This window comes from Argiope bruennichi, chromosome 5 (assembly GCF_947563725.1).
Source record: "Argiope bruennichi chromosome 5, qqArgBrue1.1, whole genome shotgun sequence".
Lineage (NCBI taxonomy): Eukaryota > Metazoa > Arthropoda > Arachnida > Araneae > Araneidae > Argiope > Argiope bruennichi.
In genome coordinates this window covers 9,601,248-9,621,923 of record NC_079155.1, presented here as the reverse complement: position 1 = coordinate 9,621,923, position 20,676 = coordinate 9,601,248, and the positions used below count along the sequence as shown (strand labels likewise).

At 25.5% G+C, this 20,676-nt stretch overlaps 1 protein-coding gene across 4 annotated transcripts; it reads left to right on the top strand.

Annotated features, from left to right (window-relative positions):
* Positions 1-677: 677 nt before the first annotated feature.
* On the top strand, positions 678-18,331 carry LOC129968167 (pancreatic triacylglycerol lipase-like). Of its 4 annotated transcripts, none has more exons than XM_056081988.1 (9): positions 678-759; positions 2,813-2,954; positions 3,897-4,034; positions 8,734-8,981; positions 10,630-10,776; positions 11,431-11,539; positions 14,314-14,430; positions 15,502-15,624; positions 17,915-18,331. In XM_056081988.1, exons 3-9 carry the CDS (start codon positions 3,935-3,937, stop codon positions 18,172-18,174), a joined length of 1,104 nt encoding a protein of 367 aa, XP_055937963.1. In that variant the 5' UTR covers positions 678-759; positions 2,813-2,954; positions 3,897-3,934; the 3' UTR covers positions 18,175-18,331. The 4 variants fall into 4 exon arrangements, with proteins under 4 accessions (XP_055937963.1, XP_055937964.1, XP_055937966.1 ...); XM_056081989.1 differs by having other exon boundaries at positions 3,845-4,034; XM_056081991.1 differs by having other exon boundaries at positions 2,813-2,967.
* The last annotated feature ends 2,345 nt before the right edge of the window (positions 18,332-20,676 follow it).

The window sequence follows — 20,676 nt, the reverse complement described above, 5'->3', positions numbered from 1 at the left end:
AAGATCCAATTTTATTACGTATATTTTGCTGATGTTCCTTATTAACTTACTTATGATATTAAATATTTTATACATTATAATGAAAAAAAATGTTCATATAAAAATGTAGCAATTTAACTGTTTATTGCCCCTAAAGCTAATAGACATTTTTTTTATATATATCCAAGTCATTTCTTAACCCTTTTTAAGACTTTTATAACCAAGAATAATTATCTCCATTTTATTTATCTGCCTTAATCTCTTGTTGAAAAACAATATATAAAATTACATAATTTTAATTTCCTAAACTAATTTCTTAAAAAAATTAATATTGGATTGCAGTTATTTTTTTATGATCAATGCTTTTATTCATAAGTAGGTGACACTATTTAGTGATAATTACCTGAAATGAATTGCTAGTAACTCAATCTAGTATAGTTTGAATACTCTTGCTTAATATATTTTTCGTTAGTGATGAGAATTTTACGTAAATATTTTCTGTGATCAATACACATTGATAAGGTCACTGCCAATGATAGCTAACAACCTCTCATTTGAATTGATTTCTGCTGACTTTATTTGCTAGTCAGCAATTTACCCATTTTTATGCAATATCATCTTATTTTTTTCTCCATCTTACTTCCACTACTACATTAAGTTTTTAATTTTTTTTTATGAAGATATCTTTTATATGTGACTGAAATTCATAGTGTGCTCAATTTCTTATTATTCCAAGTGACAGAAATAAACATGATAAATCGTAAAGAATAAACCACATTCGTAAGGTAAATATAAATTTCTTACAATTCTATATGAATTTCATAGCAATGCTTTATATACTTTGGATCCTAACTTCGGTAAAAAATTTTGGAATTTCTAAGTTTGCTATTTCCATATGCAATAGTAATTTTTTATTCTTCATCATTTTTTTATACTTCATCATCAATTTTTATAATTCATCAGCCTTCTTATGAGAATATATTTCATAGCATATATTCCATAATAAATACAATTCTGGCATCCATAATAAATACAATTCTGGCATCCATAGTAAATACAATTCTGGCATTTAAATCCATCAAAATTCGTAATGAATCTTGGAAGTACATGGGTAAGACGAATTCAATTACATTAAAGTTTCTACATTTCGCATTTGATTATAAAGTACCCATGATAATAGTTTTCATGCTAATATCGTGCCATTATGTCAAGCGATTGTTTTAACAAAAATTTTATTAAGACCTCAATTAAAATTTGCTTAAAGTTATTGTTAATTCAGATTCCAATCAGTGGAGTATTTTAAGCATATAATTCTGATTGCATAGTAAATAATACACACACACACACACACACACACACACACACACACACACACACACACACACACACACACACACACACACACACACACATACACACACACACACATATATATATATATATATATATATATATATATATATATATATATATATATATATATTTCAATTTCTAGTGCAATAAACATTCTTGGTAATTTTCATTGCATCATTAAAAAAAGTAATCAATCATCTTTTTCATTTTCTACTGTCAAAGTACAATTTCTGTAACTTAAAATTGTAATGCATATATGCAAATCAGAAAATGTGTGTTTCGGAAAAAAAGAAACTAAATTTTTAATGATAAAAATTAAATTTAAGAACAAATTATATTCGTAAAATTCTTATTTAGTTTTTTTATAATGTGCATTTATAAATCGTTTAATATGACGGCATTAAAAATGTTGCATATTCGAAGTATCTAAAAAGTGTGCATTTTTTAAAAGTACTTTGTAAAAGTAATTTTATCTTCATTTTTATTAAAATCATTGTTTAAATGTATGTCGATTGACTTTTTCTTATGTATCATTACATATGGCAGAGTTAATGTAATAATGCTAATATTAATGTGTAAATTAATAATACTAATACTAATGCTAATATTTGAAAAAATAAATTAAATTTGTACATTTAATACTTATAGAATTACATTTTACAGTTTGTCACTTATTTTAATGTATAAAGTTTTTTTTTTTTTTTTTTTAAATTTTAAAGGCTTAAAATAACCGCTGAATTTCCTGTAACATTTTTATCAAAAGCTTTTCATTTATGAAAACCGTTATTTTTTCTGAATAAATTAAATTATTTAAAAATATTTGGAATTTTAAAATAATTAAATATTTTGAAACACATGTTAGTTGTTATGATAAATCAAGGAGAAAAATTGTAAGCACCGTTATGCCATTCGATAAGAATAAATAAGCAAGCCAAATTTTTAAATTAAAAATCGTAAAATTTAGAGAATAGAATGTTTGTTTATTTCAATAACTGTCAATAACTCTGTATGCAATTTTTTGTTACTATATGTATACAAATTTTGATATTCATTGCCATACAAATTGGTAAAATAGAAACAACGTCATATTAGTAGATAAAAACACAAGTAGATTTTAAATTAAAAATTCTTCTTGAAAAGGCATTTATAAACATATCTAAAATAACATTCATATTTTAAGCGAATTTCATGATTTCCATGATCCTACTTTTACCCTTTTACAGCTGAATGAATCAGACATAATATAAAGAATAATTATTCCAAATTATTTTATTACAATTTTTTTGAAAAAATATTTCTCCAAGATCTGATAGTTTAAATCTTTTTTCTTTAGTTTCTTTTTTCCCTTAAGTTTTATGATCTTTTATTATTCAAAAAACAAGGAACCAGTAAAAAAAATGCTTTCTTTTATTAACTGCTGTTTATATGAATTTATTAAACTTGAATGACATAATCATTCTTATAACATTCATTCTTTCAGCTAAAAACTTAACTGATTTCAAAAGCAATTACTAGTTAATTTAACTCAGATGTTTCCGTCTCCTCTACATTGTTGTATCAATGCAGTAGTTTCAGGTGCAGTGTATGGGGCAGGATTTAGTATAGAAGAGGAGATATAGTCGGTAAGCATCTTAAGTATGTGATCATTGTAATTAGTATTTCGAATGCAAATGATTATAAAATATAAACATAATTGTATTCTGAATGTTTGTATATTTGTTAATATTGAATAATTAAATGAATTATTTTATAGAACTTTATGTTATTTCTTATAATAACCATTTTATATTAGTAATACTGATCATGATTTATTACTTGTTTCATAGCATATTTATTCCATGAAACAAATAATTTATCATGATCAGTAATTCTCTGAAATAACTAATTTTCCCATTTTAATAGTCCCATATACGATATTATATAGCGCAGATGATTTCAATTCAGATATTTTACAATCTTTATTTTTGGAAAGAATTAAAAAAAATAAACAATAACTGTTTAATATTTATAAAAGGATTCTAAAAATGAAACAGTATACATTGAACTGGTCGCTGTTTGTCATGTATTATTTATTGTTTTGAATGTTAGTCCGCTTTTTAATATACTCGAATAACTTATAAAATATATCTTTAATTATGTTGAAATTTGTTTATTGTTTAATGTTGTAACAAAAATTAATTAATTAAATTATTTATTATATATATATATATATATATATATATATATATATATATATATATATATATATATATATATATATATATATATATATATATATATATATATATATATATATATATATATATATATATATATATATATATATATATAAGATTATTTACCTTTAATTTTTCTTTAACTTTTATTTCATTTATTAAAGCACCGAACATCAAGGGATTAATCTTTACTGCGTGCAAGGAACATAAAACTGTATTTTATGATAAGGCTTCTTTGAAATTTACTTAGCTGCGTTGATTTTACTACATGTGCATAAATATATGCCCATTCACAGGCACTTGTGGTTTATTCAGAAAGAGCCAATTGGAATTTTCTTTCATTTGCAGCAATCTTCAATGCCACACATTGGTAGAGAATTTCGTCAATGAGAACAAGAGGAATTAACATGAGGGTGTTCAAATTTCTGTTAGCTTTTTTCATTATTGTGGATAATATTTTCTTTTCCTATGGAGCTTGCTGTTACGGTAAAGAATATTTGTATCGCTATAAAATATATAATATAACCGTTTATTTTTAATTTTTCTATCTTGTTATGTGGAGTTTGATAGACTATTTGATGTCAATATATGAATTATATTCATGATGATTTGGAAAAAAGTTTGGTGAAATCATAAATATTTAAAGAATTAATTTTATGAATTCTTGCAAGATTTTTAAGTAACATTCTATGATAAATTTAAATGAAATTTCTTCGTCAAATTTATTGAAGAAACAAATTATGTATATTTTTATTTTTAATAATGAATAAATGTAAATTTTTTTTTTAAATAAATGTTAAAAAAAAAAAAGAAATTGTATTCTGTCAAACATTTAGCTGCAATAAGCAACCAAGATAAGAAAATTATAAAAATTGTGTTTAGTTATTTCATTTTTAGTTCTAATTTCAAGATTTGAAATTAGTTTAAACTTTAACATATCAACAGTAAGAATTATTATATCCTCATTCTTTTCGTATGTAATCATAATACGGTTTCAGCTTTTAAAAAAAAGTAAAACCAATTATTATTTTACTAAGGAATAACTTTTCTCGTTATGGAATTTGAAATTCATCTGCTATTTTAAAAATAAGAATAATATGTAAACATTTCTTGAATTTACATTTTTTTCCTGTCAAATAAACAATTATTTTTCTCTTGATGAATTTACTCCAAAAAGTTACTATTTTTTTGTAAAAGCACTAAGTTTTAAAGCTTGTAAACTGTGTCTTTCAAATATCATCTTCACTCGCAAATCGATTGTTCTTCTAAATGAAATAAATTATAATATACGTATATTTTAAAATATCTTAAGTAAATTGTTTCGTGATTCATTAAAACCCTTTTTGCTAAGCTTTGAAATTTATGTTTCTTTTTTTTCTTTAATCTAAACTATTGAATAAAATACAAGATAAATAAAAGAATTACTCGAATATCACAGAATATAGAGTACTGCATTTATATGTTGGATCTTTGTTTTAGCTGTTTTGGAATCACATTTCAAAGATTTTAGTTTTCATAAATAGAAATTTAAAAATATATGAACATAGTTTTATTATTTTTTTTTAAAAAGTGCTGGTTTACTGTCATTATAAATTTACTATTAATTTACTATTATTTCATAATGTTTACTATTAATTGCAATTATGAACATTATAAATTAATTTTAGTATTGATTTGCAATGTTCATTTCTTTCCCCTAACTGAATTATTTGCCCGAATCTTTAAAACTGAAAATCATCATGATTTACATCAGCAAAAATATTTATATAAATATGACAATTTACTTTATTCTGTAAATTATAAATTAGCTGTCAATTATAAATTACATCTGCATTTTTCTTCTCTTATTTCGACATATTTTAACACCATTCATTCGATACAAGATATATAACAAAATAAAAAAAAATTGCATCATATTATCAGTTATTTTATTACGGTTTACATAAAAAAAAAAAAAAAAAAAAACCATTTTTTAAAGATTTATTGAAATATCATCTTTTATCGAAATGGGTTCCAATTATATCTTCAAGATTTAAAAATATATTGTATTATCTATTTTTTAAATTTTCTTTCGAGTTGAGAAATAGATTAGGGTAAACGCTTTTTTAAAATTATGAGACAAATGTCATAAAACTTCTAAGGTCTCTTTTTTTTTAATATTTCACCACTGAATTTTAATGAACATAATTTTTTGCGATACTTTTGATTGTGCTATTACAAGATGCTTCCAGGTACTACTTATTCGAAAAATGAGTATGAATTGAATGGATATGCACAATAATTATGAATAAAGATTATTATCTATACTTATAATAAAGCTCAATGTGTGTGTGTTGGCGCTCTACAAGCCAGGTCATTTGATATACAGCTATCAAATTTGGTACATGTATACCTTAGAGGTCGGGAATGTGCACCTGGGGTCCCTTTTTTCGAAATTTTAATTAGAATTTTAATTATTAATTAAAACCTAACTTTCCCGCCAAAAAAATCTTCCATTTTCCCCACCGACAACTTTTCCGCCAAAAAAAACTTACATTTTCGCCACCACCAAATGAGCAAGGCTTTCGTTTTTTTTTTCTCCCAACAGTAATGAGACTAGGGTTAGTATTTTTCGGCGGATTATTTCAAACGATTCTGTTTATTTTCTTAATGTTTGATGCATTTAAAATTAAACATTCTTAATTAATCGATCCTTCAGATTCATTCTGAAGTACTTTTGAATTAAAATAAAACAGAATAAAGGAAATTAAAAATTTCTAATCCGCATAGCGTTACCCCAACTGGCGTAGAAAAAAACCCCACGTATTTGCGTTACGTAACTGGCATTGAAAATTCACGCATGTGGTTTGTGTTCTGAATTCCGCATTGTGTTGACGAATTATTATAACGGATGCGGACTGGATTTAAATGTTTTTTAGGTTCGTTGCATGCTTTTGTAAGTAAAATGTATTTATGTTAGTTATATTTTTTTTGTATATGCTTATAGTTTTAAGTGTATCGTTTTTTAAGTAGTTTTCTTAAAACCTGTTTTAAACCGTCTATTTTAAACGATTCGTTTCATTTTCTTAGTGTTTGATGCATTTAAAAGTAAATATTGTTAATGAATCGATCTGCTCATGATGAATCTAAGAAAATTTTGTTGACAAATTCTTGAGATAATACGTAAATTGAAAAAGATATTCTTTAGTGTCCATAAAGTTTAAACGCTGAGTGACTCTATTTTCATTAATCAGATTATAAAAAAATTCTTTGTTTCAGTAAAAAATATTATTATATTAATTGTAGATTAATTCTTTCCACTTTAATTTAAAGCATAAATTCTACGGGTGCTAACAGAAAATTAGAGAGATACATATTACGTTATGACTGAAGGCCTTTATAATATTATGAGTGAATTATAAGATTATCAAAATTTGAAGTTTTAAAATATTTTGATGAAGAAGCTATTAAAGTAGGAATTGCATAAAATATTTAAATATAAAAATTTTAACGAACATTAAGATTGGCGAACCGGCTGGTCGACAAATTCTTGAGATATTACATAAATTAAGAAAGATATTTTTTAGTTCCCATAAGGTTTAAATTCTCAGTGACTCTGTTTTCGTTAATCATGTTATTAAAAAAATTAACATTTATTGACGAACACGAACACACTGATTTTCACCGTTACTCTGATTAGATGTTATAAAATCTGAATAGATAAACATAAACGTGTAAACAGCTGTGCGCCGGTTTCTATGGCAACACAGCTGGAAAGGGAAAAGAAGTTCCTACGACAGAACATCTGCTTTACACAATTTTATAGAATAACTTTTCCCCTTTTTCGTTTCATTTTTTTTTTAAATTACTTATTTAATAAGAACACCTGCTTTACCCAATTTTTTAGAATAGTTGTTTTCCCCTCTTCGCTTGCTTTAAAAAAACATCTATACTTATATATAAAGTTCAATGTGTGTGTGTGTGTGTGTGTGTGTGTGTGTGTGTGTGCGTGTGTGTGTGTTGGCGCTCCACAGAAAAGACCATTTGACCTACAGCTACTAAATTTGGTACATGTATACCTTACAGGTCGGGAATGTGCACCTGGGGTCCCTTTTTTTGAATTTTTAATTAGAATTTTAATTATTAATTAAAAGCTAACATTCTCGACAAAAAATTATTCATTTTCCCTACCACCAAATGCGTATGAGTTCAGTTTTTTCCCCCCCAACAGTAATGAGGCTAGGCTTAAGATTTTTCGGCTGATTATTTCAAAGGATTCTGTTTATTTTCGTAATGTTTGATGCATTTAAAATTAAACATTGTGAATGAATCGATCTTTCAGATTAATTCTGAAATACTTTTGAATTAAAATAAAACAGAATAAAGGAAATAAAAATTTCTAATCTGCATAGCGTTACCCCAACTGGCTTAGAAAAACTCACGCATTTGCGTTACTGTAACTAGCGTTGTAAATTCACGCATGCGCATTGTGTTCTGATTGTTGACATGACAACCAATATCAACGGACGATTTAAATTATTTTTAGATTAGTTGCATGCTTTTGTAATTAAAGTGTATTTATGTTAGTTATATATTTTTTGTGTATGCTTATAGTTTTAAGACCATCGTCTTTTAAGTAGTTTTTTTTTAACCTGTTTTCGACCGATTATTTTAAACAATTCGGTTTTTTTTGTTTTGTTTTTTAGTGTTTGATGCATTTAAAATTAAACATTGTTAATTGATCAATCTGGTCATGATGAATCTTAGAAAATTTTGTTGACAAATTTTTGAACTATTACATAAATTAAGAAAGATATTCTTTAGTGACTGTTTTCAATAATCATATTACAAAAAAAATACTTTGTTGCAGTAAAAAATATTATTATATTAATTGCAGATTAATCCTTTCCACTTTTATTTAAAGTATGAATTCTATGGGAGCCAACAGAAAATGAGAGAGATACATATTACGTTATGACTGAAGGCGTTTATAATATTATGAGTGAATTATATGCCTATCAAAATTTGAAGTTTTAAAATATTTTGATGAAGAAGCTATTAAAGTAGGAATTGCATAAAATATTTAATTATGAAAATTTTAACGAACATTAAGATTGGCGAACCGGCTGGTCGCCAAAGGCGGCTAGTAAGTAATAATATAAGTTTTCAAGATTCGTTTGATTGTTTATTTACACAATGATTTCAGGTACCAAGGATTTGAAATATGGCATACCTGCTGGATGTTATTCAGACTGCAATGAAACGTTTGCAAAACCAAACAATAATATCTGTTCCGTTTCTTATCTTCTTTACACCGGAGATAACATTGACTCGCCATGCTACGTAGAGCCTAAAAATGAAGAATTTGATCACTGTGCATTTGATCCAGGTATAGAAACTAAAATTTTGATTCATGGATATTCAACAAAATTATCACCTGGGAATGTCTTTGATGTAAGTATTATAAAAAATTTTGAAGAAAATTATCTTTCTTGAAAATTTAATATTGGAATTTTAAATGCGTGTGGGTCGGGATAACCTGGTTGATAGGGCGTTGGGTTCGCACCCCTTGGGTTGTGAGCTCGAACCCGGCCGGTCGAAGACTCTCCGCGTGTGCAGTGGCTGGCGCACGTATAGATCTGTTGTGGGCATAAAGTCCTCCATGTAGAGAGTAATACCACTGGGAATACTGATTCAGAGGTGATCTTCCTCTGATTCAGGTCTAAATTACGATCTGTGGATGAGTGAAGGAAATGCATGAATGAAGTCCGCCCCGTCAAAAAGGTTGTGACGCGTGAGTAGCTAATACGTACTCTTGACCATAGATACGGCTACAGAAAAACAAGAGACGTTCTCTCGGCGTAAAATCTCTGACTTCGTCAGCTGAATTATCTATGGCAAATGCCATTAGAAGCAGCAACAATAAATGCATGTATGTATATATCGCGAGACTCATAACAAAAATTTCTTCTAGTTATTCATATTTAAGGAAAAAAAAACTCTTTTAATCTCTATATCTGCACTATTAAATTTCGACTAAAATTTTTATTTCCAAAATGATTGTTCTGCCAAGTGTCTACCATGTAAATGACTATGATCGTCCACAAAACAAAAGTCACTGTAGCCATAAAATTAAAACCATCAAAGATCGACTATGTCATTTGAAAATCAAAATCAAATTTTTCACTTTAAAACATTTAAAAAGACTCTGCCAAATTATCACTGACCACACTTCCCACCCACAACGGTAATTTTCCGATATGTTAAACGGTACATATAATGTAGCAAAAATGGAGATTCACTTGCAAAGAGAATTTTATCATCATGGAAAGAGGCTCAAGTTGATGAAGTCAACTCACTAGTTGGTCCTTTCAATTCGTTTGAATGATCATGATGAAATGACGAGATTTTGGAATACATATCATCATGCATCTCCCTAATATATTCTGCGTTTCAAATGTTTACGTTTAATTTTATGAATGATAGCTAAGTAGGGTCCGCCTTTTTGATGATTAATACAGCGAAATTAAGAAAATCCTACTAACAAATTTGATAAACCAAAGATTCAAACTTAAATCTGCTGAACATGCCATGAAAGCTCTTAAATGTATAACTGTAATTGATCATGTTGTTACGAAAGTCTTTCAAAAGTTGGGAAATGCGCTGTTATAGATCTATATACAAAATACAAGTGATAATTTTTGCTATACGGAATCGTAACAGTCGTAACTGTTAACACTTTGAACATGATGTTTGATCATTCATCCGCAGAAGAAATCTTCCAATGATTATTGATTCATTCCATTAATGATATAAGAATAATTTTTCTCTTACATATATTGGAAGAATGCAATCAGAATATTTCTAATTTTTTTTTGAGAATTTGAAGATTTATTGATTAATTACTACTTTCTTTGATTACTTACTACTTTGATTAATTAGTATTACTTTCGATAAACATAATATCATTTTGTTTAAAGAATAGTAAGAAATATTATTGAAGATAAGCAATGTTTATTTTATCCATTATATCAGTGTTTTATTTTATGGAAATGTCTGTTTTCAAGCCTAATATGCAAACTATTATTTCTTTTTAATTTAGCGGATAAAGAATAGTTTATTGTCAATAGATCCCTACAATGTTATTATTGTTAATTGGACGAATTATAATCAAGGAATATACAAACATGCTGTAGAAAATGCATATTTAACAGGAATCGAAGTTGGAAAATTCATTAATTACCTAACGGTAAGTTAAACATTAACTTTTGCTTTCTATTTTGAGTATTTTTTTGAAAATGAGGCATCAATTTTTATCTTGCCCTAAAAGATATAAAATAAATAATAAAAATAAAAGTAAATAATTAGTTAACGAAAAGTTAGTTAATTAGTTAATGAAAATATAATTAGTTTCTCTCTTCTACTAAAATTAAAAATGTCATTGTTTCAATTTCATTGCTTGTTTCATTGGAAAAACTTAGTTCAGTTTAAATCAAATATATTCTAAAATATTTTATATTATCAAAATATAAATGTTTTATACTTGGATAATATTAAATATTTTATCAAAGTATCATATAACTATAATTTTTAACACTATAAATTCTTTAATATCGAGAAAAGAAAATTTAAAAGGAGAAATTATGAAATTATTTATGTATTTTACTTTGTTGTTTAAGATTTTTACATTCAAAATTTTTAATTTAGAATTTAATGCTTTTAAATATGTGATATCATATATATAGAAGATACCGATTTAATACATAGTTTAAATAACTTCATTAAAAAAATAACGAATTCATAGCTACTAATATTTTTTCAAATAAAACATGTTTAATGAAAATTTATTTTTATGTCTTAATTATTTCATATTTACGCATCACGATTAAATTGACTTTTCTAGAAGGAAAAAGGACAAACTGCAACAAGTATTCATGTTATAGGACACAGCTTAGGTGCTCATGTAGCTGGAGTTGCAGGAAAACGAGTTCCTTATTTAGGACGAATAAGCGGTAATGCGATTAATAAAATTTTTATTTAGACATGCGCAGTTGTAAAGTGATTCACTTATGTTGGAAAACAAAAACTTTGATATCAATAAAAGAAAAAACAAAACTTTCAGGATTCTTGCAAAGTAAATAAATAAATAAAAAAACAGATTTGCAACTTTACTTGATATGTTTTTTTTAGATTTATGTGATACCCCATTTTTCGAGAATCAATGTAAGACTAAGACATGAGTAAATGAAGCAAAAATGACCAATGAAAACTTCAGCCAATAATTTTTTAAGAAGCAAAGTAGCATAAATAAAAGCATAATTTTCATTTAAAGATATATATTTAGAATATAAAATAAATTAAATATAATTTTATTTTTATTTTCAGTTTTATCCCGTAACTAGAGACTTAGATATCCTCACGCGACAAGAAACATGGAGTCAAAATGACTCCATGTTTGACTCCACTGTTATTTTTCGTTTTTTTTTTTTTTGTATGTAAATATCATTGGAATTTTTTGGAAATCTGGAAATTATGTATTTACTAAATATATTACAGATTTTAATATTAAAAATTTCAAATGTTATAATATTAAATGTTGGAAGGACGTTATAAAAGAAACCTAAACAATCTTTTAATGAGTATTTATTTCGTTTAGGTATTACGGAATTACACTATTGTTAATAACTATTAGAATTTAACAAAAAAATGAAGAATATAATATTTTAAATATTATTTTAAGAATATTTCCTTATTTCTTTTACTTTATTGAAATTAAAAGCAGTTTCAGAGTCATGGAGTCAATAACTCCCTAAATAGCAACACAAACTTTGAAAAAGAATAACGCGGTCATATGTATGTGTTCATACTTAGACTTTTGCCAATATACTATTGAAAAAACAACTTGAAGGTACTGAGGTGATGATGGTATACAAAGACAAAATCTCATTTGATCATCAGAGCAAATGAACAACGAGGAGTCATTTTGATTCTTCGTTACGTCTCCAGTTACGGATAAAGCACACTGCACCCCTTTCTTTTGTGTTTAGTAAGAAAAGTTCTCATCTTTAATAAATTAATAATAACTGAAAAGGTTTAATTTTTTAATGTATGAATGGAATTAGGAGATATACGTAAGAAAGTCAGACCTTCCATTTTGGTTCAAAACCTAGTAAAATACTAAAATTAAAGACTAAGGAAATTTTCCTGAAAAATTTTAAGTTATTGCAAAAACGTATACAAGTATATATTCGAATTTACATTTCTTGCTGTTAATTTTTAAATCCTCTTCATTCTCGTAAATTCTGTAATTTTTATCATTTAGTCAGACGGATATAGCGATTAAGTCTAATAAACTATTAACTTAACATGCTGCATTTATTTAAAACTTTATACTATGCTTAGCATTTAATTTTTTTTTTCGGAATTCTTTACCAAATAGTATTTTACGGTTTTTCCGTTGAAAGGCATTCCTAGAATATATGCAAATGAATAAATTTTAAATTTCGTAACAACATACTCGAAAACCTGTTCTTTATAATTTAATTACCTGCTCCATATCTATGTTTACTCGGCTTTTGCAGATAAAGTATTTATTTTCGTACAAACTCAAAATTTGGAATAATACTACATAAAATAAAATGCTACATTTTACTAGGAGGTATTATTTTGTGCCAATATTGACATTTCGATCTCTGCGAGGAGTTTCAGAGTTTTCTTCTTGATTAAAAAATGTATATATTCAATACGAAAAAAGTAAACACCTTAATTATCTTGAAGAAGTAGTCTCGCACTTGCAATTATCTTTTTATAGCATGAAAATCTGTGTAATGCTTGTATATTATGTACGAATTTCTAAAATGATATTGACAATGTCAGCAAAACGTAACAAATATTTGTTCTTTTAAATACAAAAACAAAACGAATTTTTGCGTTTATGCGATGAAAGCGATAGGAAAAGGGAAATGATAAAAGCGATTGTGTATAGAGATTTTTTTCATTCCGTATCCATGTTTGAATCCGCTTCTAATAATTATATTTTTGGTTAATTATTTTCAGATTTTAGTTTAAATAATTCTTTAAAATCATGTCATAAAACTATTAACGAACTTTTTTTTTTTCATTTCAATTACCAACTCGATAATTTTTTTTTCACCGAAACTAATACACTTACTATAACATGGAAAATTAATTTTACACATTAAACTGTAATATGAAATATTTTAATACACCATTTTAAATGGAGCTTGGAACCTTAGATAACACGTTGAAATATAATACATAAATTTTTGCATAATTTGCAAATTCCATGTACTTTAATTTTTTCTTTATATTTTAATTAGGATGAAATAAGCTCTGAAACATTATTCTATAATGTTGATCATACTAATAATTTAGAGGAACTCACTTTATTCTTAAGCATCGATAATGATAAGTAAATCAGACAATTCATATTATATATATCAAAAGCAAAATGCTGAAAAAAGAAAGTGAATTATTTTTGAAAGTCCGTAAATCTTAATAATTCATCTTATTAAACACCAGTACAGTAAATTATCATCTTAGAATAACTGAAATTCTACTTTAAACAATTTTTTTGGAAATTCGTCTTACATTAAAAACTATCAGCATATACTTTCCCTTATTTCTGAGAATCTACATGAGACTATATTACGCCATATATTTTATTTAAATAACGAGAATATTTATTAACATTTTATATTTTATATTTTTAGAAGAGAACTATGTTAATCAATGTAATTACATAAAAACTTTTTTCTTATCATAGGCTTGGACCCTGCTGCTCCGTTATACAAATTAAATGTTACGTATAATCGGTTGACTGGTTCAGATGCACTTTTTGTGGATGTAATTCATTGCAGCAATGGAGTGATTGCAAACGGAGGTATATTAGTTTCACACTCATTTTAGTTAAAATTATTTCATTTGAATGGCGATAGAATATTATGTTGACAGAAACCGTAATGTCTTCAATTTGATTGTTCTCAAAAATTCGTGATAGCATTATCATCATCCATTATTTCAAAATATGCAAGATCGGTAGTGTTAATTATTTCTGTTTTATTAAACTGCATAAAATATATGAATTCAACTGCATATAGTTACACAATGAATATCATATTTGCATATCTACAAATAAAACAAAGAAAGTCAATCAACTAGCAAGATCATTATTCATTAAACTTTTATCAAATTATCAGTTATTCTCTCTCACTCTCTTATTAAAAATAAAAACTGTAACAGTTTATATATATATATTTGAAGAAGCATAATTTTCATTTATATAAATCAGTCAAAAGTCGGTCAAAAAATAAACTTTAATCGCTCAAAAATAAACTTAAAATTAAAATTAATTATCAATAAGCAATAATATTTATTGCTTATTACTACATAATTGGTATCTGAAAATATATAAGTTCAAAAGGTTGCACTAACATTATTTGTTCAAATAGTCAATGTCATAAATAATCCAGAATAGAAGTTTTGAAAATATATAATTTAGTATAAGTCTGAAAATATTTTTTTCGATAAAATGCTTTTAAAATAAAATTGTTATTTTTGTCTATTTTATACTTTCATTTAGAACAATGGATTTTTAACACACAAATAATCAATTGTAATTTAACTTTACATTTAATGACCCATTTATTTTCAAAATTCATCATACATTCAAATTTTAGTTTTAATTTAATAAAAAAAATAAATTTGGATTAATTTTATTAAATTTGATTTTGTGTGATATAAAAATACATACAGTGCAAAATTTGAAGAGCAAAGATTTTTATGGAATTTTTTAAACATTTTATTTAAGTAATCAACACGATTTTACCACAAAATTGTCTTAAGTCTCCAGAAAATAATTTCTATAAAAGATAAAGATTTCTAAGATAAACTATTATATCTACTAAAGACTTGAATTTTATATCTGCCATCATTTTTTTCTTTTATTTTTAAGGGGTAGGATACGGAATTCCGTATCCCATTGGCAATATCAACTTTTATCCAAATGGTGGAATTAATCAGCCGGCATGTGTATTAGGAAGAGATTATGCAACTGCTGATTTGGAAGTTAAGAAAAGTAATTTTTTTCACTGTGTTTTATGCTATAAAAATAGAATATATTAAGAATTGATAGTACGTTTTAATTTTCACATATTTTTAAGCTTGTTAAAATTTGTTATGCCCTGTGAAATATTTATGACAATATCTTAAAATAATATTCTAATGTCACTACAAGTTGAATTGGAAAAAAAAACAATTATTTTTTAACTATGCGAATAGATATTATATTTATATAGTGCAGTTTTTAAAAGTAAGTTGAGCTATAAGCTTCTAAAACCTAATATGTATTCATGAAATGCAAAATGCGATCACAGTCGCCAGAAAGATTGTTACCGTTTAACACTAATTTTTTTATATAAATTTATTTTTAGAAAAAAAAAACTATTTTAAACACAAAATAAATAAAAAAATCTTTTTTTATATTTATTATAAGCTTTGAAATATTTCTGAAAATATCTTAAAGATTCCATTATATAGTATTAATTGCGGAATTAAAATAAAAAGCATTGTCTTAAATTTTATGAATTTTTAATTGTTTCCAAAAATAAGTTGTCCTCTAGGATTTTAAGACCAAAGTGTTAGATATAAAACGCAAAAAAATAATAGCAGTTTCTAAAGCAGCAGATACTTCTTGGTTTTCAATTTTTATTTTATTAAAATCTGCTTATATTAAAAAAAAGCCCTCCTTCTAAAAATGTAATAAAAAATGTTAAATCTTATCTTTTCTCGAAAGACACTTAAGAAAATATATCTTAAAATATCAACTATTCAACTCTCGACTTGAAACAAAGCTTTCTTTAATACATGAATAGGATAATTTTGGATAGTCTTTGTAATAATAGAATATTCTATAACAGAATTGATTTGAACAATCCATTATGGAGAATTTTTCACTGACATTCTATGCTTTAAATAACCTTGGTTGATATTGTGCATATATCTGAAATAATAAATTGACTTTGGTAGCATCCTATTCCACATTTCAATTAAAGTTTTGAAATTATTGTTAAGTATCTCACAATTAACAGCAATTTATTTAATCCTGCACACGAAAAGTGTAAAACGTAGCGAGACTAGCAAATAAGGAGGTGCATCTTGAAGCAAGCAAGTAATTGGGGTTTCTGAAAAGTGCACATTTTGGAGAAAAGAAACGGGCTTATTTGACTTGATTAAATTTAATATATTTATGAATAATTTTTTATGGAAGACACAAATATATTTTTAAGATTTTTTTTCGTGAATAATTTAGTTTATGACTATTTTTTACGAATATTATTTCTTTTTTTAGAAAATTTTATTAAATTCAAAATGATTTTAAGCAACAAAAGATTTTAAAAATATCTTGGAAATAAGAATTTTAGCAGTTTTTGAAAACTTATTGCGAATATTGGTGTACATATGCATTTTTTAATTAGTAAGCATTACCAAACAGAATAGGAAAAATACTTTGCGTTAACGTTTAGATATAGAAGGCTTAAAAAATATTAAAAACGGTTTAAAGATATTGATAAACAGGCTTCAATAAAGTCATTTCAAATAATATGAAATAAGGTTAAAAATTTCAGAAAAAAAAAGGATTGTATATGTACAACAGAAATTATGAGTATAAATAATAAGAATACAAGATGGATGGCTTTATAAAATATTTTCGCTCTTGAAATATATTTCCTTATTGATATTTTTTGCATTTTAGACATTTATTATATTTATCGATAATCATCGCATTTTTTTTTTGATGTTACAATATTGTATACAACTATTGGAATAATTTTAGATGGATTTTAGAATAATATTGGGATCCATTCAATCTTAACTTTTTAGAACTGTAATACTAAGTGAGAAGAATTTTTGTGTGTGTGTGTTCTGAATGTTTAAGTTAATATTATGGTTTACTCGTCTGTAAATTTTATTTCAAACTTGTAATGTATCTCGTAAGTGACGTCTATAACACTTTCCACAAATAATTTCTGAAGAATACAATAGCCATGCATGAAAATAACGATAAAAATTGAAAGAAAAGATTGGATCTTTTTTAAGGGCATACTTAATTTTAAAATATAAAAATAAACCATCGAAGAATTACCAATATAATAAATATTATTTTCCATTATTTTCAAAATCAGATAATGTTTTACAACTGTAATATTAGTATTGTAGTATAATTTGGTGATTGCAAAAGACTGATTGATTTTTAAAATATTTATTTACTTGCTTTATAAGTTATTTAAAACATGCACACATTCCTTAAAATTAGAGGCATAAACATTATTTAAATTTCAAAAATGTTGTTCTGTATATTTTTTTAGTTAAGTCAAACGATGATTTAATCAGCTGTCGGCACGACATATGTCCCATATATTTCTGGTATTCGATCCAAGACTGCGTGTTCCTCAGCAGAGAATGTTACAACTATAAAAGATACAACATGGAAGAATGTTTCTCGGAGTCACATCCTGTAGCTGTAATGGGACTGTACGCAAAAGATATACCAAACATTCCCAATCATTCTAAGTTCTATTTGAATACTACTGCAGATCCACCGTATTGTTTAGAAAATTGTGACTGAATCCAAAATGCTTAATTTTGGAATAAAATGATGAAGCAAAGATACAAGTGCCAGAATCTATGTGGCATGTTGAAATTAAAATAACAGAACTAGTATGCTAATTTTGCTATATGATTCAAATGATTCATTCTAAAAAAATAAAAATAGGATATACTCATACGTTGTCATTTCTTTTTGAAATCAAAGCCATTTTTTACAATTCTTTATTCTACTGTTTTCAATATATTTCCAAAGATTTATCTATCTGTATAGTTATTGCAAACAATTTCATTTTCTGACGTAATAAGTCAACGTGTATGTACAATCGATAATAAGACCTTATACAACCTTTTATTAAATTCCTATTATTTTCTTCTTACTGTATCGACGCCATAAATGTTGAATTTTAAAATCTTTGATACATCAAATCTGGAAATCGAGAATGGATATAAGTAGAAAGCGCTTTAAAATATTTTTAACGGTAGGAAATAATTATCTTTGAGCTGTTAGATGTTTTTGTATTATGGAAAAGATGGGCATAGTTTTAAAATTGCACCCAAGTTAACTCAGTTTTTGGATAACTATAGAATAATCTGCATTATGAACTCTTATAAAGTTTATTTTGCAGAATGTAAATAAAGATAAAAATTAAAGAATAATTCTTCTAATCCTACATTATAGTTACGTTTTATTCACTACAAATTTTATCAATTAATGATACATAGTATGATAATAGTAATTTCAGAACTTCTAGCATTCCTACAATATTTATTATATATTGCAAATTGTCAAGTAAGATTTTATTTTCTATAAAAGCCTCGGTACCATTGAATAATTAGTATTTGCAAAACGAAGCGCTTGAATTCAACGAAAGAATAAAGATGCAATTTATCAACCAAAAATTTTAAGATTCCTCGTGTTGTGGATAATTCTTAAGAGGAATAAAACTTGTTATGAATGGCATATTTTTCTTTACATGTACGGGTAATTTATAAAATAAAATTATTATATCAAAGTGTAATAGAATATATATATATATATATATATATATATATATATATATATATATATATATATATATATATATATATATATATATATATATATATATATATATATATATATATATATATATATATATATATATATATATATATATATTATATATACATTCTTCATAAATAGAAACGTTTGCTCATAATCACTTCCACGTAAACGTTTGATTAAATGTAAACGTTTGCCTATGATCATTTCCAATTGGATAAAGTGTACTATTTTAGAAACAAATCTACCTTTAAAATAATTTACTGAATAATGATTGACTTGCATAAGTAGTCTCAAAAATGATACAATGAATAATAAATGATGTATTATGAAAAATAAATTTCCTTCGCATTTCTTTATGTAACTTTCCTAGGCACTTTCTTGCATAAATTGAATGCATATTCATTTAATGGAAAAACTGTATAAGAATTGATTTATTCATACATTTTTCTTTGTCTTTTGTGAACTGAATAAAGTCTTGAAATAAGTGTCTCGTTTCCTTACCTAAATAAAAGGACAATATTTCAAATTTGAAACACATTAATGTATCAATGCTTTTTAAAATTCAGTTTAAGCTAATCTTAATTTATGATTGAAAAACGGAAAATATATCTGAAATGAAAAAAAAATTATTAATTTTAGATAACCGAAATTAAAAATTCTGATAAAAAATATGGAAACATCTATCTGATTTCAACGTTTGTGATTGATATTGAGACCTAAAATTGGATATATGGCAATTAATTCTAAATTTCGTTAAATACATTTTCAAAAACTTATTTTTAATTATATCATTAAGTAAATTTCGGAAATTTATTTGCAATAAACTTTTCAAATAAATATTAATTTTGCTCTCTATATTACCATAATATTTATATTTTTCCATAATAAATATTCAAGAGGAATATTTTATGGGGAGAGCTTTTTTTATGTTTTCTATAAAACAACATTCAGATTTCGTTCCATATTTTAATAATGACTGTATCACACTTATTCATTCCTAAACATTCTTAAACAGTTTCATTTATCATTTTTCTTTATTTTAATTGCTTTTAGAAAAAAGAAATATTATTATTGCACAACTAAATGCATACAAGCGTTGTTAGACTATATTAAATTCCATAAAGTTGAACTTTCCATAACTTTTGATAAAATAAGAGCGTGAAAGGTGAAAGGTCTTTCATGGTATACTTATATTGCTTGCAAGCAACGGTTAATAATTTTTCTGAAGCAGTTATGGATTCTTTTACATATTACAAAAATTATGTTGAAAAAATTTTTCTTTGGAGTTCTTAATGTAAATATTTTGAAATTTTTAGGCTTACGAATTTTTTGTAAATTGCAAGAAGCAAAAATTGGAGAACGCCCCTTATAAGGATACCAATTTCGTTCCATTGTTAATACTTCTACAGTAAATACTTTAGAATTTTTATCGAAAAATCGAATGTTGACTGTTCGAAAATATTTATTGATATTTTC